The sequence below is a fragment of the Anomaloglossus baeobatrachus genome, chromosome 5, assembly GCF_048569485.1.
Source record: "Anomaloglossus baeobatrachus isolate aAnoBae1 chromosome 5, aAnoBae1.hap1, whole genome shotgun sequence".
NCBI lineage: Eukaryota > Metazoa > Chordata > Amphibia > Anura > Aromobatidae > Anomaloglossus > Anomaloglossus baeobatrachus.
In genome coordinates, this window is record NC_134357.1 from 397,729,518 (window position 1) to 397,756,139 (window position 26,622).

The 26,622-nt window shown below is 46.7% G+C and overlaps 1 protein-coding gene across 1 annotated transcript in view; it reads right to left on the reverse strand.

Annotated features, from left to right (window-relative positions):
• The window catches only part of KRT222 (keratin 222), a 119,622-nt gene that overhangs the window by 75,211 nt on the left and 17,789 nt on the right, over nt 1-26,622 (reverse strand). The window contains exon 3 of the mRNA XM_075350163.1: nt 9,874-10,108. Coding sequence (XP_075206278.1) covers nt 9,874-10,108 — 235 coding nt within the window. The remainder of the gene's footprint in view (nt 1-9,873; nt 10,109-26,622) is intronic.

Below are 26,622 nucleotides of genomic sequence, written 5' to 3' on the forward strand. Positions count from 1 at the left end.
TTATTAAATAATTTTCTTAAAGGGGTTCTCCTAAGTTTGGATATCCATAGGATAAATGATAACTAACTAACTAGTTGCTGGAGGTCTGATCGCTGATCCTGGGAATGGGCTCTGAATAGTACCATCGGAATGGAGAAGAGGTAGAGCATGTGCATGTTCATTCATTCTCTGTGCGACTACTGAAAATGGCCGAGTAAAGTGCTCATCTATCTATCTCCAGTAGTGTGGTCGAGATTGAATGGAGGAGAGGTGCACATGCGCCACATCCTTTTCACTTAGGGGGATGTTCAGAGCCCTGTTTTTTTAAATTGGTTGTGATTAGTGTTGAGCGAGTACTATGCTGTTAGCGAGTACTGTCCGCTACTCACGTATTCGTTATGAGTAGCGGGCGCAGTGTAAGTCAATGGGAAATACTCGCTAAGTAGCAAGTAACCCGAAAGCCGTACTATTCGCACCAAAAGTATGGCTTTCAGATTACTCGCGAATATTTCCCATTGACTTACATTGCGGCCGCTACTCGTAACAAATATGCAAGTAGCGGACAGACTTGCTAACAGCATAGCGAGTACGAATAGTTAGCTACTTGCTCAACAGTAGATGTGGTCTCAGCAGTTGGAAGTCACAGCGAAAATGAAGGTATCTCATATTGTGTCATACTTGCCTATAGTCCTGGCTAATCTCGCAAATTGGACATAAGAAAGGCGAGATTAAGCAAAGCACCATGTAAAGCGGTCACTTGGGGGTGTTTCATAGCGGTGGGGCTTAAATCTCCAGAATTTACCATTCTAAATGTTGGTAGGTTTGCTGTGCTTACATGTCAACAGACTTGATTACTAATAGCTATGATGTAAAAAAATAACATCAGTTGAGATTTGCCTCTATGACAACACTAAACCACCTGAGGAGACGCTAAAACTCGAGAAACAGCACTTCAGGTATCAAACATTTACCAAGTATTGGGCTAAAATATTGTTTTATTGTACAAATAAAATTGCATATACAAAATGTTATTAAATATCATTAAAATACAATTACACACCTCCTGAAGAAGACTCTATTTTTGAAACATATGTTGAGGTGACCAGACCTGGTGGGAATACTAACTTTGTAAGTTATGCAGTCTTTATTGTTTAACATTGGCACTATGCACTTTTTTTATTATATCCTTATATATATCGCCTGCTGTTGCACTATGCACTTTGAATATATGTAACTTATAATTTATCATAATAGACTAGACTTCACTTACTGGATATCTAATTAATTATAATTTATTATATAATATTGACTATATATATATATATATATATATAAAATATTTAACCATTGAATGAATCACAATTAATATCTATTTTTTACCTGTGTTCTATGCTATACCAATGGTTTATATTTCTTATATTAATTGATTACCACTGGTCTGGTATTAGCAGCTTTTGTATTTTGTAATTGTATTTTAATGATATTTAATAAAATTTTGTAAATGCAATATTTTTGTACAATAAAATAATATTTTAACCCAATACTTGGTAAATTTTTGGTTTTATATGTAACATAAGTTTTAAGGCTATTGTAAAAAATATATGAGGCTGGTGTTGCTCACTTCAGGCATCAACCAGACATTTTCAACACTTGTATAGGACTTTTCCTCCACTAAAGGGGAAGCTACTGCTCCCCAACTTCACTGACTATAGACAGCCATAGAGAATATAAATGCAATCAATGTTCCCTGATATTTACATATACTAGTAAAGTTATTATAACTGCATCTCGAATTTCCAGTATTACATGTGTCATAGCACAGTGTAGTAATTACCGATTAATGTCACTCTGATTGTAATTGATGTAGAAGTAGTGCCAGCATTTTACATTAGTTCACAACTCCTCAAGTCTACTTCAGTGATTATTATTTGTCTTGCTTTGTTAAGCGCAGAGATAATGATCAGCAACAAAATCATTAGTGAATTACTTACTAATTATTAAGTCAATCGGTTGCACCATTGGTGTAATTTCATATGTAAGGTGTGACATTTTAGTTCCGCATTTAAAATCAAGGACGAGGAACTTGGAACCAGTCAAAGTGCATCATACCTATCAAAGCTAAGCTTCTCTTAAAATACAAAAAAACATAAAGAATGAGAATGTTACGAGTATTAGAAATATATTTCTAAATACCTTTAATTAGCAGATCATGCTTGTTTTGTCTAGGGAGGTAACTGTAGTATGATCGCCATCTTATTACACTGACGGAAATCTGGCCTAGAATGTTTAAAGGATCCTCCTTATCCTGGACCTGTCCTCTGCCTTTCGACACAGTAGACCATTCCCTCCTACTACAGATTCTCTCATCTCTGGGCATCACAGACTTGGCCCTATCTTGGATATCCTCATATCTAACCGACCGAACTTTCAGCGTCTCCCATTCTCACACCACTTCCTCATCTCGCCCCCTGTCTGTCGATGTCCCCCTAGGCTCAGTTCTTGGACCCCTGCTGTTCTCCATCTACACCTTCGGCCTGGGACAGCTCATAGTCCCACGGCTTTCAGTATCATCTCTATGCCGATGACACACAGATCTACCTCTCTGGACCTGATATTACCTCTCAACTAACCAAAATTCCACAATGTTTGTCTGCTATTTCATCCTTCTTCTCTGCGAGATTCCTAAAGCTTAACATGGACAAAACAGAGTTCATTGTCTTTCCTCCTCCTCACTCATCTCCTCCAACAAGCCTTTCCATCAAACTTGATGGTTGCTCACTCTCCCCAGTCTCACAAGCTCGTTGCCTTGGAGTAACCCTCGACTCTGCTCTATCCTTCAAGCCACACATCCAAGCCCTCTTCACCTCATGCAGACTACAACTCAAAAATATCTCCCAGATCCGTGCTTTCCTTAACCAAGAATAAGCAAAAACATTAGTGCATGCCCTCATCATCTCCCGCCTCGACTACTGCAACCTCCTGCTCTCTGGCCTCCCTTCCAACACTCTTGCTCCCCTCCAATCTATCCTAAACTCTGCGGCCCGCTTAATCCACCTCTCATAATAAATAATAATAATAATAATAATAATAATAGGAGCCTGTGAGCTTGAGCAGTAGGATGCTCTGTCTTCTTTACTCGTGTAGGAAGATGTGATTTAATACTGGTGCCAGGGGTGTGGGAAGGACACCGAGGAGGCTACGCTAAGCCAAGGACTCTGTGCCCTGCACTCACCCTTAAGATAGCCTTGAAGGTTTAGGGGGTCCAGGTCCCTGCCTGGCCCTGTCTCCTGTCCGACCCTGTCCTAATACCTTCCCCCGTGCCAACCTCCTCCAAGACACAGACAAGGGGGTATAACTAAAACACACATTGCAAACAACCACAGAGGAGAGACAAAATGACACCGGAGGGAATAAACCAAAAGGAGTAGGAGCAATTCACACCAGGGTACTCTCAAACAGCGCAGATAACAAGACACTGGTTACCAAAAAGAGGAATGCCACGGACGCCAAGTATCGCAACTGCAAGCAGGAAGTATCTTCGACGATGGTACAGAAAACTCCCCAGACAAGTAGAAGGAGACCAGCTGGAAATAGTGATTAGCAAACCTGGTTTACTGAAAAGCCAGCCACTGCTCCAGGAGGCATTAATTCCTAACGTGCCAGTAACAGTGGTAAATAAAACAACCGACGCCCGACAGTTGTACTTGCAGAAACCAGGTTGCTTGTTGGAAGTGTGTACAGAACAGAGTCCAATCAGGTGGTAGCAAACTGTGGTTGCCGATCCGGGTGACGCATGGTAGGTTGTGTAGTAGCGACCCGTAAACGAGGATCCGCACCGCGCATGACAACTGTAGATACAAGGGATGCTGAAGTAAGAAGATGATGCTAATACTACTTATCTATCTGATCTATTACTAGAAATACCAGGGGTGCTAAAGTAGGAAGATGCTGCTCACACTGCTGTCTATCTTGTCTATTTCATCTATTTCTGGTCATAATGGGTGCTGAAGTAAGAAGACTCTACTCACACTTCTGTCCACCCTGTCTGTTCTAACATTTGAGATACCCAAAGTGCTGATGTTAGACGAGGCTGCTCACACTGCTGTCCACCTGGTCTTTTTATCTGTTACTAGAGATGGCAAGTGTGCTGGAGTATGAAAATGCTGCTCACACGGGTGTTCTCCTTATGTTTCTGAATGTTGATCATCTTCTATGGCTTGGAGATAGCTTGACAGTACTTGGAATAGGTTATGTCTAGGTCACAGCAGCGGAGATTCCCATGGCACATGGTTATAGGCAACCATTCTATTAACATCCTAAGACATGTTTCTCATCGTGTACCAAGATGGCAGTCATTTTGACATACTATAGTGATTACCTCCCTAGACAAAAAAATGTGACTTTGCTAATTAAAGGGAACCTGTCTGCAGATTTGGGGCCTATAAGCTGCGGCCACCACCAATGGGCTCTTATATACAGCATTCTAACATGTTGTATATAAGAGCCCAGGCACTTTATAATACTTAAACGGTCACTGTGGGGGAGTTGGGTCATATGGGCATCTCCGTTCTCTGGTGCAGGCGCCTCCACTTTCGGCCATCTTCATCCTCCTTCTGAAACCTGTGTGCATGACTTGTCCTACATCATACACACTTGCTGGCCCCGTGCAGATGCACTACAATACTTTTATTTGCCCTGCACAGGGCAGATCAAAGTGCACCTGCGCAGGACCTCAATGCCGGCGAGGGTGGATGACGTAGGACGCGTCATGCACCGCAGCTTCAGAAGATGGAGGACAAAGATGGCTGAAAGAGGAGGTGCTGGAACTGGAGAACGGAGACGCCCATAAGATTCAACTCCACCGCAGCGACCGTTTAGGTGAGTATTATAAAGTGTTTTTTATGTTCTACACAGCGGCCTGGGCTCTTATATACAGCATGTTAGAATGCTGTATATAAGAGCCCACTGGTGGTGACCGCAGTTTATAGGCCCCAAATCTGGTGAGGTGTTTAGGAATTTATTGGTAATGTCATTTTCTTTTTTTGTTTTATTTTCAGTCAACTCTTTTAAGTAGGTGGAATCCACCATCGCTCATATGCATAGTACAGTTAGGTCCAGAAATATTTGGACAGTGACACAATTTTCGCGAGTTGGGCTCTGCATGCCACCACATTGGATTTGAAATGAAACCTCTACAACAGAATTCAAGTGCAGATTGTAACGTTTAATTTGAAGGTTTGAATAAAAATATCTGATAGAAATTATAGGAATTGTACACATTTCTTTACAAACACTCCACATTTTAGGAGGTCAAAAGTAATTGGACAAATAAACCAAACCCAAAAAAAAAAATTTTATTTTCAATATTTTGTTGCGAATCCTTTGAAGACAATCACTGCCTTAAGTCTGGAACCCATGGACATCACCAAACGCTGGGTTTCCTCCTTCTTAATGCTTTGCCAGGCCTTTACAGCCGCAGCCTTCAGGTCTTGCTTGTTTGTGGGTCTTTCCGTCTTAAGTCTGGATTTGAGCAAGTGAAATGCATGCTCAATTGGGTTAAGATCTGGTGATTGACTTGGCCATTGCAGAATGTTCCACTTTTTTGCACTCAAGAACTCCTGGGTAGCTTTGGCTATATGCTTGGGGTCATTGTCCATCTGTACTATGAAGCGCCGTCCGATCAACTTTGCGGCATTTGGCTGAATCTGGGCTAAAAGTATATCCCTGTACACTTCAGAATTCATCCGGCTACTCTTGTCTGCTGTTATGTCACCAATAAACACAAGCGACCCAGTGCCATTGAAAGCCATGCATGCCCATGCCATCACGTTGCCTCCACCATGTTTTACAGAGAATGTGGTGTGCCTTGGATCATGTGCCGTTCCCTTTCTTCTCCAAACTTTTTTCTTCCCATCATTCTGGTACAGGTTGATCTTGGTCTCATCTGTCCATAGAATACTTTTCCAGAACTGAGCTGGCTTCATGAGGTGTTTTTCAGCAAATTTAACTCTGGCCTGTCTATTTTTGGAATTGATGAATGGTTTGCATCTAGATGTGAACCCTTTGTATTTACTTTTGTGGAGTCTTCTCTTTACTGTTGACTTAGAGACAGGTACACCTACTTCACTGAGAGTGTTCTGGACTTCAGTTGATGTTGTGAACGGGTTCTTCTTCACCAAAGAAAGTATGCGGCGATCATCCACCACTGTTGTCATCCGTGGACGCCCAGGCCTTTTTGAGTTCCCAAGCTCACCAGTCAATTCCTTTTTCCTCAGAATGTACCCGACTGTTGATTTTGCTACTCCAAGCATGTTTGCTATCTCTCTGATGGATTTTTTCTTTTTTTTCAGCCTCAGGATGTTCTGCTTCACCTCAACTGAGAGTTCCTTAGACCGCATGTTGTCTGGTCACAGCAACAGCTTCCAAATGCAAAACCACACACCTGTAATCAACCCCAGACCTTTTAACTACTTCATTGATTACAGGTTAACGAGGGAGACGCCTGTAAGGGGTGGGCAGACCCCTTACAAGGAAGCACAGGTTTTCTCTGAAGTGGTTAATGCTGTCCCCATAGAAACTGTAGAGGAGAGAGGAGGAGCCGGCAGCTTAGGGGAAAAGGAAGTGTGTGCTGAAGGCAGTTGTGTCCGGGACGGGAGAGAAGAGACAGCCAGGGGCAGAGTGTGGAGCTGAGTGGGCAGAAAGAAAGAAAGAAGGGAGCTGGAAGAACAGGGAAGCCGGAGAGAAAAGGAGCGGGCGGAACCTCATAGTGCGAAGCAGTCCCGGTGTGGGTCTGGGCTGTGGGTAGCCAGAAGTGGGAGCCAGGTGAAGTAGAGTAGCCGGGCACATCCCCACTGGAGGAGACGTCAGGACAGGCTTTCTCCAGCTAAGAAAAGAACGTGAAGTCATCTGTAACTGCCGGTTTTTGGAAAGAGTTGTGAAATAAAGAATGTCTTTTATTTGCATCGAACCATGCCTGGAGAGTGTTTATACATCGGACGACATCTGCACCACCACACTCTGCCCCACCAAGACATCTCCCGTCCCGATAGTGACGGCGGAGCCAGGGGTAAGCCTGACAGAAGGGGCCATGACTACAAGCCCAGAGGCGCCCCTGGCACCTCACTACATGTGGCGTAGTCGGCAGGATCCGGATCATATGCAAGGGGTCCCGCTCCAAGAAGAAGGAGATCAAGTGATGCCGAGGACACTGGATCCAGATTATTGGAAAAGAGTCCCGATCCCATGGTGGGAAGAGGAAGAAGTGCCTAAGGCGTTGGACCGGGCACAAGATGGCGGCAAGATGGCCGTTGTCTGTGAAGACACAGAAAGCGCGCGCAGAATTGGCGCCAAAAGAAGAGCCTGGGGCTGGCTGGTGCCGAAAAAGAAGTTCGGAGCACTCCGCCCAAAGAGGGGAGGTGCCGGTCCCAGGGCACGAAGGAAGATATGTGAAGTGGGCGGTGTTCCAGAGAAAAAGAAGAACCGCCGCGTAGGGGTCGACCTGATGTGTGAGACTGGGGGTGGAGTATACCCAAGAGCGGGAAAAGTAAGCCCGCCTCCACTTCCTCCAGCATCTCCACTGACCCCGACGCCATTACCAGAAACGCTGACTCCGAGCAAGATGGAGACTCCAGGAAGACAGCAAGCTGCGGTAGCCGCACTAGTAGCGACTAGCCTGGGCAGAGGACGCCCGAAGCAGACTGCGGCTGCGGAAGGACCCACCCTTAACCTACCGGCTGTGCCAGGAGGACCGGAGCGGCCCACTACACAAGAGGCCGCACAGTGGCAACAGGAAATCGAGTGGGAGGAATGCCAATACCGGCGGCGGTCGCAGCAAAGACCGGTGCTAGCTGAACTCTCCCACCCGAGACGTTGGAGCAACCCGCCAACTACGAGCCCTTCCGGAGGCTGCGCCGGTTGCCCGGACAGTCCCTGTCGGAGTACGTGCAGGCCCAACGAGCCGAATGGCAACGTGCATATCATCCGGAGTGACTTTTCAAGACCGGAAGATGGCGGGCCTGTTTTTGTTCAACACCGGCGTTGTTTTGAGCTGGAAGAAGGTGTGTTGTTTGTAACCGTTCAAGTTGCTGAGCCCGGAAGAGAGCCTGATGCTGGACTGAGCCAGGGGCTCCCTCCGCGTCGTTAAGAAGATTTTTGCCGAGTTGTGTTCCTGCCAGCTAACATCTAAGACCGGGAGTGCTGCAAAAGCCTCCGGGCAGAAACTCCACTAAGACCGGGAGTGCCTGCCGACGGCCTCCGGGCACGACTAAGACCGGGAGCTTCCAGGAGGAACTCCGGGCGCTGGACTGGTGTGCCCTTGCGGGTGCCCTCAGGTGAACATGTTCGCAGTTTCATTAAAATGACTTTGTTTAGTTTTAAAATGTGATTTTAGATTTGTGCCTTGCCAGGAGGCTTAGGCTTAAAGAGAGGGGAGGTATGTAAGGGGTGGGCAGACCCCTTACAAGGAAGCACAGGTTTTCTCTGAAGTGGTTAATGCTGTCCCCATAGAAACTGTAGAGGAGAGAGGAGGAGCTGGCAGCTTAGGGGAAAAGGAAGTGTGTGCTGAAGGCAGTTGTGTCCGGGACGGGAGAGAAGAGACAGCCAGGGGCAGAGTGTGGAGCTGAGTGGGCAGAAAGAAAGAAAGAAGGGAGCTGGAAGAACAGGGAAGCCGGAGAGAAAAGGAGCGGGCGGAACCTCATAGTGCGAAGCAGTCCCGGTGTGGGTCCGGGCTGTGGGTAGCCAGAAGTGGGAGCCAGGTGAAGTAGAGTAGCCGGGCACATCCCCACTGGAGGAGACGTCAGGACAGGCTTTCCCCAGCTAAGAAAAGAACGTGAAGTCATCTGTAACTGCCGGTTTTTGGAAAGAGTTGTGAAATAAAGAATGTCTTTTATTTGCATCGAACCATGCCTGGAGAGTGTTTATACATCGGACGACATCTGCACCACCACACTCTGCCCCACCAAGACATCTCCCGTCCCGATAGTGACGGCGGAGCCAGGGGTAAGCCTGACAGAAGGGGCCACGACTATAAGCCCAGAGGCGCCCCTGGCACCTCACTACACGCCTTCAGAGTTAATTGTAGCCATTAGAGTCCCTTGTCCAATTACTTTTGGTCCCTTGAAAAAGAGGAGGCTATGCATTACAGAGCTATGATTCCTAAACCCTTTCTCCGATTTGGATGTGAAAACTCTCATATTGCAGCTGGGAGTGTGCACTTTCAGCCCATATTATATATATAATTGTATTTCTGAACATGTTTTTGTAAACAGCTTAAATAACAAAACTTGTGTCACTGTCCAAATATTTCTGGACCTAACTGTATGTTCACCAGCCAGCACTTGTAAAAAAGTTGTCTTAAACGGACAAAAATCTTCCAGTGCGATGCCCCAACCCGAGTAATCAGCTGATTGCTCTACATTTGACTTTTGCCTCCCACAGCTCATTTTATTTATTGCCAGGAGAAGATGCAGAAGGAGGTTATGGACTCTAATCTGGCTAGTCTAGTGTAGTCTCAATTGGTGGATCACACTCTGTGAGTAATATGTGTCCTATTAGGATATATATACAGATGTTCATCAGAGGAAAAACCTCATCATTAGGAGTTTGGGAAATTTTTACCTTTCGAACAGTTTATTTATGGGAGATACTGTATGATAGTTGGAGGAAATCCAAATGGCCAAGCAAACCATGAGATCAATGTAGTCTTGGCGCAAATCAGACAAGAGGGACACCCTAATCTGCACATTGTGGGTATTCAGGAAACTGATCCTAATATAGGTTTGAGGTTAGTATTTTAACATGACTAAGTATTAAGTATTTATTTTAATATGTTGTTAAAAAATGTTGTTAAAAAATGTTGGTAGTATTTTAACATGACCAAAACCATGTAATACTCACCAACTGAAGGAGGTCTTGAATTTCTTTTTTCTTCTCTTCCCAGGCAGAAATGTGTGGTGGTTCACTTGTCATTACCTTCTCCTCAATTTTTTTATGCAGTGCAATATTTGACTGTTCCAGGAGATGACAATGCTTCATGAAATCAGCAAGTCTGTTGTTGAGCTGTCTCAGTGTCTCCTTTTGATCAGTTGATGGAAAACCATTCTCAGTTGACATGCTGACAAACGTTTTGAAGCTGAAATTCAGAATATTTAGTGTAGAAAAGGAAATTATGGGAAATAAAGGGTTTGCTCAGTTATTTAATTCAGAAACATTTAAACATATTTGATTATGGAGTTCTGAGATTGTATTCCAATGTATTCTAATTCTGAGATTCAATTCTAATGGAGAAGGCCTTCTGCTCAGGAGAGTAGTTACAGACTGTCTGGTGAACCTGTCCTGGCCTGCATGACACAGACAACTCTTTGTCTTGATAGACATTGTGTCAAGTCTCTCTGGTCCTCTCTGGTCACCCTGCAGGAAAATCAAACACTTTCTTCCAGATGTTCCTACAAATTACAGCAGAAACCTGGTGTCTCAGCAGTGAAGACTGTTGTTATCAGCTTATTGCCAATGGTTCTTTCTAAAGCTGGCCATATACTTAACTTTTTGAGCAGCTAGAACGTAGTGGATCAATTTTCCATTGGATCCTTCGTACAAACAATCCATCCTTTAACATTCAAGACATAACTGGCATTTAAAAAAGCACAATACGCTCGAACTCAGTGGCAAGTAGTCTGCTGAATTGACCGATCATCCTTTACAACTAGCTTCAACCATTCACGGCTGAAATTTTCCAACCTGGCAAATCACATTAACATTCAAAAGTCTTCCTTCAGTTACCACTAATAATTATGCATGTAAAAAATTAGAAATCCAAATAGTCAAAATCACTAATTTTGGTTGATTTGTATCTTAAGTGTATGGGAGATAAAACCTTTACTGTCATCTGCCGTACGTGTACAGTGGTCTGTGCACAAACATTATATGACTCAGGCTCAGGCGCTGAGCCTGCTCCTTGTAGTGCATTGTACAAACTGTCACCCAACTGATGCGATTGAAGTTAGCTAACTACCATTGCTTCAGTTTAATCTCTTAATTATTGTTGTCAAGCATGACAGCGGTATTTAAACATGGCAAGCATCACATCTGACAGCCATTGCCACATAGTACAACAGTCGCATGCTGCCGCCGGGGACATAGTGAAGATTCAATTATCTGCCATCTTATAACTTCTTTGAAGCCCAGGCTCTTGCTGAACTTCATAGCAAATTGTCAATTTCCAAATGCACAGCAATATCATATAATCATATATCACAGTGTATTGACTAGGTGATCAAGTGATCTCAGGTTCAAATACCCTAAGGAGACTAATTAATAAAATGTAATAAAATATATTTTTAAAATAAATATTTAATAAAAGTAAAATATAAAACTTTAGTATAAATATATATATATATATATATATATATATAAAATATACAATATTTTCAGAGCTTTTTATTGTATTTATGGCAACTGAAAGATGCCATAAATACAATAAAAAGCTCTCAAAATATTGTTTATACAGTACCTTAAGGGTACTTTCACACTTGCGTTGTTTTCCTTCCGTTACAATCCGCCCTTTTGGAAAACAGCGGAATCCGTTAACGGATTCCGCTGTTTCCCATAGACTTGTATGGATGACGGATTGTACCAAAAGGACCTGCGTTGCTACCGCTGGGCGACGCTCCGTTGCTTCCGCCCAGCGGGAGGAACGCAGCATGTAACGTTGTTTTGAGCAGCGGAATCCTCTGGATTTCACTGCACATGCTCTTTTTTTTAAAATCACAAACTTTATTTTGGCTCGCGGTGGCCGAACGTTCAGCTGAGCGCCCGCCCGGCAGCATGCCCGGGCGCCAGCAAGTGACAGCGCTCAGCTGAGCGCCCGTCGGCATGCCCGGGCGCCGGCAAGTGACAGCGCTCAGCTGATCTCCCAGTGGTCGGCTGCAGGGAGCGATCAGCTGATCACTCGGCGGCCGGCTGCAGGGAGCGATCAGCTGATCACCCGGCGGCCGGCTGCAGGGAGCGATCAGTTGATCACCCGGCTGCAGGGAGCGATCAGCTGATCACCCGGCAGCCGGCTGCAGGGAGCGATCGGCTGATCACCCGGCGGCCGACTTCAGGGAGTGATCAGCTGATCACCCGGCGGCCGGCTGCAGGGAGCGATCAGCTGGTCGTTCACAATAGTCTGCCGCCGGTAAAACTGTAAAAAAAAAAAAAATCTAAACGGATTCCGTTGTTTTGCAGCATCCGTTGCATCCGTTGTACCACTATATGCAACACATCCGTTGCATCCGTCACACAGCGCAATGCAACGGATAACGTTCAGCGCAAGTGTGAAACTAGCCTAAAATAGTATCAATAAACGTTACAGCTCGACTTGCAAAAAACTATCTTTCATTCTGCTCATTTGACAGAGAAATAAAAAAAATAATGGGTCTCTTGTCGAGACAACCACATTTTTTTTATAGTAATTTAGAGAAGCATGTTACCAGCTCAACACCATAGAACAAACTCAAAAAACAATGGCTGAATTGTGTTTTTTTTTGTACTAAATTGGCGCTATCACAACAACAGAATGTAGCATTAGTCCAAATGTAGGGAGGCTATTTTATTTACATACTATCTTGTATGAATGAAATAGCATCTTTTACTCTACCTCTAGACTGATGCTGCATTCTGTTGGAATGACAGCACCAATTTAGCATTTTTTTGTACAAGCCCAATTCCAAAAAATTATGACACTGTGTCAAATGTATAGAAAACTAAAATGTGTGGGGGCCAGGAGGACTGGTAGGCCCAGGAGGTGGATCCACTGGACCGAGCACCCTACCGGAGGGCAGGGTACACGGTAGCTGGAGCACTAGCGTGGCAAGGACGGGTAGAACCAGGTCACCAGGGTCTCGGGGTTCCTTAGACAGTACAGGATACAGGCCCAGGTACCAGGTAACAAGGACAAGCAGTAAAACAGGACAGGGCACAAGGGGACCTGAGCACCTAGCTCAAAAGACAAGGCTTTAGGACACGTCCTTCCAAGACACTTCTTTACAAGACACGATGATCAGGCCCCGCCCACATGGAAAGGCCAATCTTATATACCCAGCACAATCCTATGTCATATCCTGCTTCAGGTGTGCTGGGCCTATATGACCAGGAAAGTGGGCGCGACTTGGTCCTATTCAGAAACATGTGTCTAAGACTCAGAGTCAGACTCCTGAGACCAGGAACAGGACACAGGGAGGCATGAGCGGGAGCGGCAGCCGTGACCGGCGGACACGTGGACTGGATCAGTGAGCAAGGAGCGGTGGTGTGATGGCGAGACTGGGTCAGTGGGTGAGGAGCAATGCCGAGGCATCGGGAGCGTGACAGTACCCCCCCTTCCTTTATGCCCCCCTCCCCGCGGTCGGGACATGAAGTCGCGCAGGAGAGAAGCAGCAATGTACTTCTGGGACAGCCAGGACCGGGCCTCAGGACCGCAACCCACCCAATCGACCAGGAAGGACTGCCGACCCCGCACCGTTTTCATGGCCACTATATCCCTTATCGGAGAACCCATGTCAGTGGCCATGGATGAAGGAGGACAGGCAGAGGCAGGATGGGAATCGTGGACGACCGGATCGGGCGTCTCGGACTGGGCATCGGACATTGTCTCATCTTCAGAAGTTGGTGGTATCAAAGTCTTAATTACCAGGGACGATGGAACGACGCTGGACTGCGTCGTCTCTTCTTCTGGTTCCGGTGGCACCACAGGCAATGTGACAGGAGTTGTGGTACGGCGCTGGACTGCGTCGTCACCGCTTCTTCTGCTTGCGGCATGACAGGTCCAGGTGACAGGGGCCGAGGAGCAGGCTGCAGGCAGCCATCATGACACAAGGGACCCCAGCGAGTAATAGCACCAGAGCGCCAACTATTGTCAGGGTCATGGAGCTGAAGCCCGGGCAGACCCAGCAGGAGCTCAGGAGCCATTCTAGGGATAACATAGAAGGCAATGATCTCAGTATGCTGAGTGCCAACCTGAAGTCTCATGGGTTCGGTGGTATACCGGACGGGTTCGTATAGCGGTTTACTGTCCACGGAGGTGAACCAGAGGGGCTTGGCAAGCGGGATCACAGGTACCTGGTATCGGTTCACTATAGACTGGTGTATGAAATTACCCGCTGCCCCAGAATCGATGCGGGCCTCTGCCGTGAATCTGGTCTTCTCCGTCATTACCTGGACAGTCTGTGTAACTGGAACGGAGGGGATGCCGGTGCCAAGGGTGGCGGTTCCCACCATCCCTTGGTCCTGGGGTCTACCTGGTTTCTCCGGGCAAGAATGGAGCAAATGTGAACCGTCTCCGCAATAAAAACAAAGGGCCTCGGCGAGCCGTTCTGCACGGCGTTGCTTGGCTTGGTTCAGTTGGTCTATTTGCATGGGCTCTGGAGCCACATCACAGGAAGGCAGGGGCGAAGGAGCGGTAGGCCTCTGCGGGAACAAGGCGTGACGGGGTGGTCGCTTCTCCCAGAATACCTCTTTGGTTCGCTCCTGGAAACGGAGGTCAATCCGGGTGGCTAAGGATATCAAAGGGTCCAAAGTTCGTGGAACGTCACGACCGGCCATTTCGTCTTTGATGCGGCCAGAGAGACCCTCCCAAAAGGCCGCCGTCAAGGCCTTATTGTTCCAGCCCAGCTTAGAGGCGAGCATGCGGAACTGGATGGCGTATTGGCCAAAGGTCAGGATCCATTGGCGTAGCCAGAGGAGCAAAGAGGTCACTGCGGTAGTACGTCCGGGTTCATCGAAGGTGCTTCGGAAGGCTTGCAAGCATTCCCGGATGTCGGTGGTCATCTGATCTTCATTCTCCCACAGGGGGTTAATCCAGGCTAGAGCTTCGCCTTCTAGATGTGACATCAGGAATGCCACTTTAGCCTGGTCTGAGACGAACAAATGCGGGAGCAACTGGAAGTGCAGGGAGCACTGGTTCAGGAAGCCTTGGCAGGTCTTGGGATCTCCCGCATAGCGAGGCGGTGCAGCGAGGCGAAGTTGCGAGGTCGTGGAGGAAACTGGTTCGGACCTGGAGACTAGTTGCTACGCGGACTCAGACGAGGCGGCGGTCTGCAGCGTATATAACCGGTGGTCCATGGACGCTAGGAACTTCAGCATCCGGTTCAGGGTTTCGCGCTGTTGCGCCAACTCCTGGCGCAGCTCAGCCAGCTCTGATCTTTGTGCTCCAACGGGATCCATGGCCTGATCAATCTGTGAGGGCCAGGAGGACTGGTAGGCCCAGGAGGTGGATCCACTGGACGAGCACCCTACCGGAGGGCAGGGTACACGGTAGCCGGAGCACTAGCGTGGCAGGGACGGGTAGAACCAGGTCACCAGGGTCTCGGGGTTCCTTAGACAGTACAGGATACAGGCCCAGGTACCAGGTAGCAAGGACAAGCAGTAAAACAGGACAGGGCACAAGGGGACCTGAGCACCTAGCTCAAAAGACAAGGCTTTAGGACACGTCCTTCCAAGACACTTCTTTACAAGACACGATGATCAGGCCCCGCCGACATGTAAAGACCAATCTTATATACCCAGCACAACCCTATGTCATATCCTGCTTCAGGTGTGCTGGGCCTATAAGACCAGGAAAGTGGGCGCGGCCCGGTCCTATACAGAAACATGTGTCTAAGACTCAGAGTCAGACTCCTGACTCCGCCATGAGAGGGGCGGAGATGAGCAGGACGTAACATCCCGCCCACCTCCTTCCTTCCTCATAGCCGGTGGAGGCAGGTAAGGAGATGTTCCTCGCTCCTGCGGCTTCACACACAGCGATGTGTGCTGTCGCAGGAACGAGGAACAACATCGTTCCGACATTATGGAAATGACCGACGCTACACAGATCGCCGATTTAAGACGCTTTTGCGATTGTTTATCAGCGCATCTAGGCTTTACATGTTACGACATCGTTACTGGCGCCGGATGTGCGTCACTTTCGATTTGACCCCGACGATATCGCAGTAGCGGTGTCGCAACGTGCAAAGTACCCCTAAGAGTGTGGCCAGAAGAAGATACTCAAGCTTAGTACTCCACCTCATTTGTGCACCAAAATCGATATCTGCCAGAGGATCAGGGTCACCAGGAACCAATCTGTGAAGGCCACTTCACACATAACGAGATAGCTAACGACATCGTTGCTACGTCACAGTTTCTGTGATGAAACAACGACTTCACCAGCGATCTCGTTATGTTTGACACGTACCAACGATCCGCCCACTGCTGTGAGATCGTTAGTCGTTGCTGAATGTCCTGGGCCATTTTTTTCTCGTTGGAGTCCTGCTGGGCAGGATGGATCTGTATATTTGACACCTACCAACGATCTCATTAACGACCTAGATGAGAACTTAAAGTGTGACACGTAGGCGTGTAGTTGCGTCACCTTTTCTGCACCCCCTCTACACCGATTGGTTGGTGCTGAGAACAGTAAGCAAACACTCGGGAACGAAGGAAGGATGAATCTAGGTGCAGATGCAGCATCGATCCGAAAAGCAAGCAAGCAACCGGGAACAAAGTACGAATGAATCTGGGTGGAGTCGCAGGTTCTATCCTCAAAGCAAGGCTCAAAAAGGGATAAAAGATGAAGCGATACAAAGTTGCCTTCTAGGCCGGCCGCCTAATCAGAACGCAGTATTGGCCACCAATTGGAGTGGAGGTTTGTGGAAAAGGCGACGCATATGCACGCCTATGTGGCTTACAGCGTCAAACACTACGCCCCTATTCGTGGTCGGAATCATTACATAGCTGCTGTGTGAGAGGGTCCCAATGACCAACGAGATCGTTATACAGGTCGCTGCCTCGTTACTAAAGTCGTTGGGAAAATGACTGTGTGACATCTCACCAATGATCTCACCAACGATTTAACAACGATCCGGAAACTGTGACGTAGTAACGATCCCGTTAACGATCTCGTTATGTGTGACTGGACCTTAAGAAGTGTGTTTCCTTGAGGGAAGAGTTAGAAGACAACGCTATGTCAGCTGATCACTGTGGCGCAATTATCACATATAAATGGCTAAAACAGCAGCAGGAAGGTAGAATTAGCGCCAAGAACATCAGCAGGAGAGCAGACCCGTGTTGTCTGCAAGGGAATTATCTGGAAGAAAGCACACTGAGCCCAGAGGAATCAGAAGTCTGCATACCACTACCAGAGAAACCTAAAGACTGCATACTGTCACCAGAATAATCTGAAGACCGTCTGTTGACTGTTGTTGTTGGAGACTGAATACCATCGCCAGAGGAACCTGACCACAGAGTATCACTGCCAGAGGAACCTGAAGACCAAATATCTTCACCAAAGGAACCCAAAGACTGAACACCGCACCGGAAGAGGGTTGATCTACGTTGTTAATCACCGAAGATTGGAAGTTGAAACCATAGACTGAGAAATGGACATTTATTCTAAAGCAACATCCAAGTGACCCTGGCCGATTTTCCCCGCCTTGCGAACAGTACTGAGAAAAAATAACTTATTAATAAAAGTTAACTGTTGGTGTAGTGCATTGCCACGCAATTGTGGCAAATTTAGTGAACCACTGAAATAAGTGGGTCTATATAAGTTTAAGCCTTTTCTGTTTATTGCATAATTGTGACCCTAGTAGGTCAATGATGCTCCCCTGACAGAAGGACCTGGATAGTGTTATTGCTAAGTGAATTTATTTGTAATAACCTGCAGTGATTGCCCATACTTGTTCAGTTGAGTGTAACTGTGAAATGTGCCAACTGTAATTGAATTTCTTTTTCTTTGTACTTGTTTATTTCCTGTAATATTATTTCCGTCTTTACTGCGTGTTGCGTTCCTGGCCACTTTGTTACAAGAGCGTATGTTCTGTAATGCTCAGCGTAGATAGTGCCTTCAAGATGTGCATACTATCTGTACCATAGACACCAATGTATCCCCTTACTATCATAGATGCAGTCTTATCGGCGGTGCGTTGGATGTTCCCTTTTCTATTGAGTCCACAGTACACAACAGAGTCCGTGATTTCCTTAAAGAGAATCTGTCACAAGGTTTTTGCCACCTAATCTCAGCACAGCATAATGTAGGGGCAGAAAAATCCTGATTCCAGTGGTGTGTCACTTATTGGGTTGCTTAGTGATGGAACAAAAGAGCTGGACGAGTAAAAAGAGGAGGAGACACAGATAAAGGCATGTCATGCCCTTCTAAAATCATGTAAAACATAGCAAGGGGACTCCAAGCAGAGTCTCCCTTTTTTTCCAAAAATTGGGCCACACACACCACTTAAGTGGCATCACTTGTCCCCCAGTTGCAAACTTGACATGTTGATTTGAATCAAGCACATTAAAAAATACGCCAGCCTTTACTCTCCCCAGGATGACACCGGAGTAGGTAGCAAAGTCCTTGGTGAACCATGACTTGTTCATCTTGGAACATTTTTAAAAAAAACAGCAAGGGGACTCCAAGCAGAGTCTCCCTTTTTCCAAAAATTGGGCCACAGACACCACTTAAGTGGCATTACTTGTCCCCCAGTTGCAAACTTGACTGGTTGATTTGCATGAAGCACATTCAAAAATCCACAAGCATTTACTCTCCCCAGGATGACACAGGGGTTGAAAAGTCCTTGCTGAACCATGACTTGTTCATCTTGGAATATTTAAAAAAAAAACAGCAAGGGGACTCCAAGCAGACTCTCCCTTTTTTCCAAAAATTGGGCCACACACACCACTTCAGTGGCATCAGTTGTCCCCCAGTTGCAAACTTGGCATGTTGATTTGCATCAACCACATTCAAAAATACGCCAGCCTTTACTCTCCCCAGGATGACACAGGGGTAGAAAAGTCCTTGCAGATCCATGACTTGTTCATCTTGATGAACGTTAGTCTGTCCACATTGTCACTGGACAGACACGTGCGCTTATCTGTCAGCACACATCCAGCAGCACTGAAGACTTGTTCCAAGAGAACGCTGGCTGCGGGACACGACAAGATCTCCAAGGCGTAAGTGGCGAGCTCAGGCCATTTTTCCAGATTGGAAGCCCAAAATGAGCAAAGCTCCAGTTGCAGAGTCATGGCATCTATATTCACTTGGAGATACTCTTGTATCATCCTCTCCAGCCATTGACTATGTGTCCGACTTCTTGTCTCTTGTGGCCTTGCAAAGAATGATGTAAAAAAATCATGAAACGAATCCATAAAATTGCTGTTACCAGCACCAGATACGGTGTTGCTGGTACGGTTTGACTGATGATGACTCGACAGTCCCATGGTTGGCAAGTTACAACTGTGAGATTCTTCTGATACTCCTGCATACGTGCGTCCCTTTCTATGGCTGGAATTATTTCGGCAAATTTTGACTTGTATCGGGGATCTAAGGGGTACTTTGCACACTACGACATCGCAAGCCGATGCTTGCGATGCCGAGCGCGATAGTACCCGCCCCTGTCGCAGCAGCGATATCTTGTGATCGCTGCCGTAGCGAACATTATCGCTACGGCAGCTTCACATGCACTCCCCTGCCCTGCGACGTCGCTCTGGCCAGTGACCCGCCTCCTTCCTAAGGGGGCAGGTCGTGCAGCGTCACAGCGATGTCACACGGCAGGCGGCCAATAGAAGCGGAGGGGCGGAGATGAGCGGGACTTAAACATCCCGCCCACCTCCGTCTTTCCGCATAGCCGGCGTGAGCCGCGTTGAAGCAGGCAAGCTGATGTTCCTCGCTCCTGCGGCTTCTCACACAGCGATGTGTGCTGCCGCAGGGGAACGAGGAACAACATCGTACCGTCGCTGCCGCGCAATTATGAAAATGTCGGACACTACACCGATGATATGATTACGACGCTTTTGAGCTCATTAATCGTATCAAAAACGCTTTACACACTACGATATCGACAGCGATGCCGGATGTGCGTCACTTTCGATTTGACCCCACCGACATCGCAGCTGCGATTTCGTAGTGTGCAAAGTATCCCTAAAAGTGTGGCAACCCAGTAGTCAGCATTACTTCTAATTCGGACAATCTGAGGGTCATGTTGTAGGTAGTGCAGCAAGAAGGCGCTCTTGTGTCTTGCGCATCCATGCGGACCAAGTCCTTGCTGTGTTTGTGTCGGCGAGGTGATAACCGTGCTTCCTTTCTCTGACATCTCCCCCCAACCTCGAACAACCGAAATTTCACCAAGGTCTCCCTCATCTGCTGAGTCTTCCATGCCCATCGCCAGTTCATCCTCTATTTCTTCCTGGGCTCCTGTACCTTCCTCAACAATTTGGCTGCTACCATGCGCCCTTTTTAATCCCTCTCCCCCACCGTCCCATGCCTGCCGCCTTGGTGATGCTGAACATCTGGACCTTGTAGATCTTGGTATCCCTTCCGCATATGAATCCTCCTGTACTTCCTCCCCTTCCTCTTGTCCCACCACCTGACTCCGAATACTGTTTAGAGTTTGCTCCAGCATGCAAATGACTGGAATTGTCATGCTGATAATGGCTTTGAATATTTCCCAGGGGGCATTGCTCTAGAATCACTGCGTTGAGAAACACGTGATGGTGTCTCCGCAGTGGTGGATGTTGATCTCCCTAAGGTCAACCATCCTTGCTCACATAGTCTTTTACTAGGCAATGCTCCCACTAGCCAGATTCCTACTCCACACTGATGAGGGGCAAATACCCCGAAACGGCTGTCTGTGGATGGATACCATGTTTGGCTTAGGTGGTCTCCTTGACTGGAGACTGCCCTTCCCGTGGTTGTTCCTTCCCAGTGAAAGACCTGGCTAGTTTCCTGCCAGCGTTGAGAAACATGTGATGGTGTCTCCGCAGGCCTTCTTGCTTTGAATATTTCCCAGGGGGCATTGCTCTAGAATCACTGCGTTGAGAAACACGTGATGGTGTCTCCGCAGTGGTGGATGTTGATCTCCTCAAGGTCAACCATCCTTGCTCACAATGGCATTGTCAGCGCTAAACATATTCGTCTCCATGTCAAAACTGTGCAGAAGGGTGCATAGGTCCTTGATCTGAGACCACTCCATCAGCGTGACCTGCCCCACCTCTGCATCTCGTTGGCCCAGGCTATACGTCATAACGTATTGCACCAGGGCTCTGCGGTGCTGCCACAGTCGCTAAAACATGTGGAGAGTCGAACCGGTAGGCTGAAAGACTTCTGTAGCAATGCAAGTCGGTCAGCTGCACTGTTTGAACGGCGAAAGTGAGCAGATAGTGACCGTGCCCTGTGCAGAAGCCCATCTAGGCCGGGATAGTGGGTTAAAAATTGCTGGACAACAAGGTTCAACACGTTAGCCATACAAGGCAAGTGTGTCACCTTGCCCCGGCGTAGGGCCACACCAGGTTTGCAGCATTGTCGCACACGGCCTTCCCTGGCTGCAGATTGAGTGGAGACAGCCATTTACGAATCTCGGTCTCCAGAGCTGACCACATCTCCTCAGCTGTGTGACTCGAATTTCTCAGACATTTCAGCGTAAAGACCAAATGATGCCGTTGAGCTCTGCTGCCAGCATAGTAAGGAGGTGTGCGGGATTCCTTGTGCGCAGTTACAACGTGGGTGGCCTGACCACACAGGCTTTGGGAGGGGGGTGGAGGACCCAGACGAGGTTGAGGAGGCAGAAGCAGTGGAGGAACTTCTACATACAGAGGATTGACGCACAACTCGTGGGGACGGCAAGACTTGTACAGCAGACCCTTCTCCATCTCTCACCATAGTTAACCAGTGCCCAGTCAGCGACATGTAAGGCCCCTGTCCATGCTTACTGGTCCAAGTATCGGTGGTGAAATGCACCCTGTCACAGAGTTCCTCAAGGAAGCGGTGATGTTGTGTGCGACTTGCGGTTGTAGCACAGGCACACCTTTCTTGGAGAAGTAGTGGTGACTGGGCATCTGGTACTGGGGCACTGCGACGGACATAAGGTCTCGAAAATCCTCTGTGTCCACCAGGTGGAAAGGCAGCATTTCTGTAGCCAACAGCTTGCAGATGGTGAAAGTCAACCTCTTAGCTTTGTCATGGCTAGCAGGAAATGGTCTTTTACTTGTCTACATCTGAGGGACTGAGGGCTGGCTGCTGTGCTGAGATGGCATTGAGTAGGGTGTCCCATGAAAACTGCTCGTCTGTGAGGAAAGTGCAGGCGTTGACATAATGTTGCCTTTATCCAAAGGTGGTGCTCTCGATGTCTGAGAGAGCTCTACTCCAGCAGCTGTTTCACCTTCCAAAACAACTGTCGACCTGCCAATCACACTGCCTGTTGCGGTTAAAGAGGTGGAAGGTCTGCGTCGCAAAACATGTGGGAATACTGTCCCCACAATCATAGAGGATGAAGAGCGTGCGGATCCACTTGAAGGGGCAGACGGTGGTTGGCCCGCTCCGCTAGGCCGCATTGTAGCACAGTGAGCTTCCCACTAGGACTTATGCTTGTTATTCATGTGACGGTTCATGGACGAAGTAGTCAAACTATTGAGTTTTTGGCCTCTACTTAGAGATTGGTGACAAATCTTACAGATGACATGATTTGGTAGATCCTTTGCGATGTCAAAAAAGGACCAGGCTAGGCAAGGCTTTGAGCCCTTGCGACCTGCAGAGCTACCACGACTTGTGCTCAGAGGCAGAGTTGTGGCTGAGGATGCAGTTGTTGACGTGCTTCCAGTACTCCATTTCTGTCCAGGAAGGTGCAAGCTAACCTCGTCATCAGTCGCATCCTCCTCCACCGCGTCTGCTGACCTCCTCGAGTGCCTGACTGTGAGTTGACAGTAAGTGGGATCTACAACCTCATCACCAACCTGTGTGTCTGCACTCCCCTCGTCCTCAGACCTAACCTCTTCCTGTCCTGACTGAATAGTTATGTTGTCATTCCAGTCAGGTATCTGAGTCTCATCGTCATCAGTATGTTCCTCATTGTCTCCACCAAGAGTAGTTACAGTTTGGGAATGAGGGTCTATATTATGCTCAGATACTTATTCATCAGGGCCTGAATCTGACTCACAAAACGTCTGGCCATCACTGCAGATCATTTCCTGGTCTGTACTCACTGTAGCTTTGGAGCAGACCTCAGATTCCCAGGTTATAGTGTGACTGAACAGCTCTGCAGACTCACCCATCTTTGTTACCCCATACTCTCCAGGGCGGGTGGAGACTTGAGAGCTGGTGGAAAGCCAGTGTGACTGGGGTGACAACTCAGAGGACTGGAGTTTTTTGTATTTTGAAGTTGAGGTGGAGGAGAGGCCACTTGATGGAGCACTTGAGATCCATTCAAGCATGTGCTTTTTTGTACATCAGCTACCTTTGGTAGAGTTGGTCGGTTCCGTAAAAAAGGGATCACATCAGATTGTCCACGGAAAGTAGTAGACATCTTACTTTTGCTGGAAGATGGCCTTTCTTCAGCAGATGTTACTGTAGCTTTACCATCTACCCCACGGACACAAACTTTTTTTTCCCTTTACAACACGCCTGTTCCCCTTTCCACCAGCCTCTGTCCTTTTGCCACTCGTTTTGTTTGTGACCAAATTGGACACTTAAAATGTCGTAGCAAAAATGGAGAGGTGGTATAGATTGCAGAGGTGGTCTAGCTTTATTGACAGCTAAAGAACCAACATTTTCTATCCCAGATAATTTTAGTATGCCCCTAAAAGTGTCAGCACTGTTTGCAATTACAATTGCGTAGCAAAAATGGACAGGTGTCTAGAATGCAAACTTGGCGTACCTTGCTTGACAGGAGAGGAACCCTAAGTTAGTATCCCAGACAATTTTAGTATGCCCCTAAAAGTGTCAGCACTGTTTTCAATTAAACTTGCGTAGCAAAAATGGACAGGTGTGTAGAATGCACAGGTGCTCTAGCTAGCTTGACAGGAGATGAACCCTAAGTTAGTAACCCAGACAATTTTAGTATGCCCCTAAAAGTGTCAGCACTGTTTGCAATTAAACTTGCGTAGCAAAAATGGACAGGTGTGTAGAATGCACAGGTGCTGTAGCTAGCTTGACAGGAGAGGAACCCTAAGTTAGTAACCCAGACAATTTTAGTATGCCCCTAAAAGTGTCAGCACTGTTTGCAATTACAATTGCGTAGCAAAAATGGACAGGTGTCTAGAATGCAAACTTGGCGTACCTTGCTTGACAGGAGAGGAACCCTAAGTTAGTATCCCAGACAATTTTAGTATGCCCCTAAAAGTGTCAGCACTGTTTTCAATTAAACTTGCGTAGCAAAAATGGACAGGTGTGTAGAATGCACAGGTGCTCTAGCTAGCTTGACAGGAGATGAACCCTAAGTTAGTAACCCAGACAATTTTAGTATGCCCCTAAAAGTGTCAGCACTGTTTGCAATTAAACTTGCGTAGCAAAAATGGACAGGTGTGTAGAATGCACAGGTGCTGTAGCTAGCTTGACAGGAGAGGAACCCTAAGTTAGTAACCCAGACAATTTTAGTATGCCCCTAAAAGTGTCAGCACTGTTTGCAATTAAAATTGGATAGCAAAAATGGAAAGGTGTGTAGAATGCACAGGTGCTGTAGCTAGCTTGACAGAAGAGGAAGCTTCACTTTCTATCCCTGCCAATGAAACAATGCCCCAAGGAATTGCCTGAGCTGATTTAGTCAGACGCTGTGATATAAACCCCTGCACAGCGCTGGCACAGACCTGACTAGCAAAAATGGCTATGAACGGCTGTAATGTAGCCCTGAAAAGGGCTGAAATTACAAGTAATCCCTAATCCCTAAAGCGATGTGGAGATTGTACTATTATGTCTATAGCGCACACCGCAACAGCAGCAGCGGGAGCGGGAACAGTGACTGTCACCCACCCGCAGCAGAGTGTTATTGGCTGACAACCTGGCCCGCCCCACTGCACGCGCGGTTAGGAAAAACAAAAATGGCGATCGCCATTCTTTCAGCACTCTGCAGCAGCACTAAGCCCCATCCCCCCCGCACACTAAACGCTGAATTTTGATAATATCATGATTTACAGTGACTCACAGTATTACAGTGAAAAGCCAGCTAGTAACTAGCTACGCTTTTTGGTGATCGAGCCCTTATCGAACGCTAACTCGAACTGCCGAACTTGAAGCAAATAGTTCGAGTTCGTCGAACGACTCGAACACCCCCCAAAATCACTCGAATTTGAAATTGGCGAACCGTTCGAATCGAACATCGCTCAACTCTAGTCAAGAGCAGGTCCAGCTGGGCCCAAGGCAATTACTTAGCTTTATTTAGCCCAGACCGGGTCCCCCTCTTCACCGAGCCCCAGTCACAGCTGCAGCAGAGGGGGATGGTTGTGTTGCTTTGGCCACGACACATGGCTTATTTGCATATGAAGCACTTCAGGTGCATCACATGCAAATTAGCCATGTTTTGTAGAAAGTGGCAGTGGGGCAGAGCAGGGCATGTCTTCTTGTGGCCCAGAGTGCCAGATCTAGATCATGAACATCCAATATTAAGCGTCAGCCTTGCCCTTATGCACATTGATTTCTCCAGAATCTCTGAATCCTTTGTTGATATTGTATAGTATGGAGTGGGGATATTCAAAGTCTTTGCAATTTTACATTTAGGAACATTTTTCTGAAATTGTTCCACACTTTCTAGGTGCAATTGTTTACAGATTGGTGAACTTTGCTCCTCAGAGACTCTGCCTTTCTAACATGCTCTTTTTATACACAGTCATGTGGCTTATTTAAAAATTGAACCTCCAGCTGTTTTTTTAATATTACCTTTTTCTTTTTTAGCCTTTTATTAACCCTCTACCAACTTGAGTTTTTTGAGATGTTTTGCTATTATCAATTTCCAAATAGGTTAATTTTTTTCACATGAAATGGAGAATGTGTAATTTTCACCTTCTGATCGGTGTTCTATGTTCTGTTGTGAATAATATATGAGATTTTTTTTACATTTTACACAGCTTGCTGGCTTTTTGGGAATTGGGGTTCTACTAAATACTTGTCTATAATTAGCCTACGGCAATACAACACAGTAAGAACAACACACGACCCTTACATTCATTGTAAAATATATGACTCAGGGGTGTAATTCACATCCCTATATTCTCTACATATACCTGAATTGCTTATTTGTCACTCCCTGTAACTCAAGCCAGTTATGACTTTTTTTTATATATATATATATATATATATATATATATATATATATATATATATATATATATATATATATAATAAAGAAGTAATAAAGTTACAGTAATGGCAAGGTTTTACTGCACCTGAAAGGCTAAATCAGGTCGAGGAGGTGGCCTAGCCTTGAAGGAGCACTCCGGTGATCTTTTTTTATTTCTCCCTTTAGTAGAAATGTGTGTGTGTGTGTGTGTGTGTGTGTAATGAGTGCAGTAACATACCAGTCGCCATATTCAGCTGTTTTCATTCATGCTTCGGTCCACTGTCATTACCGCTGGATCACACAATGTCTTCTATGTGGAGTGGAGGTTATTCTCTCAATGCAAGTCTATGGGATTCAATCAAGGCTCTCTAGTCTGCTTCTGAATCTCATAGACGTGCATGTAAAGAATGACCTCTGCTCCACAAGAAGACATCATATGATCCAGAAGGTTACCTATGTGGTCATGTGACACTGGAGTGGACTGGAGGGACTGCTGAGGTCACTACACTCATTATACATACACACATCATTGCTACCAAAGGGAGAAATAATAATCAATTATCGGAGTGCTCCTGTAAAGACATTGGTTGAACGTCAACTC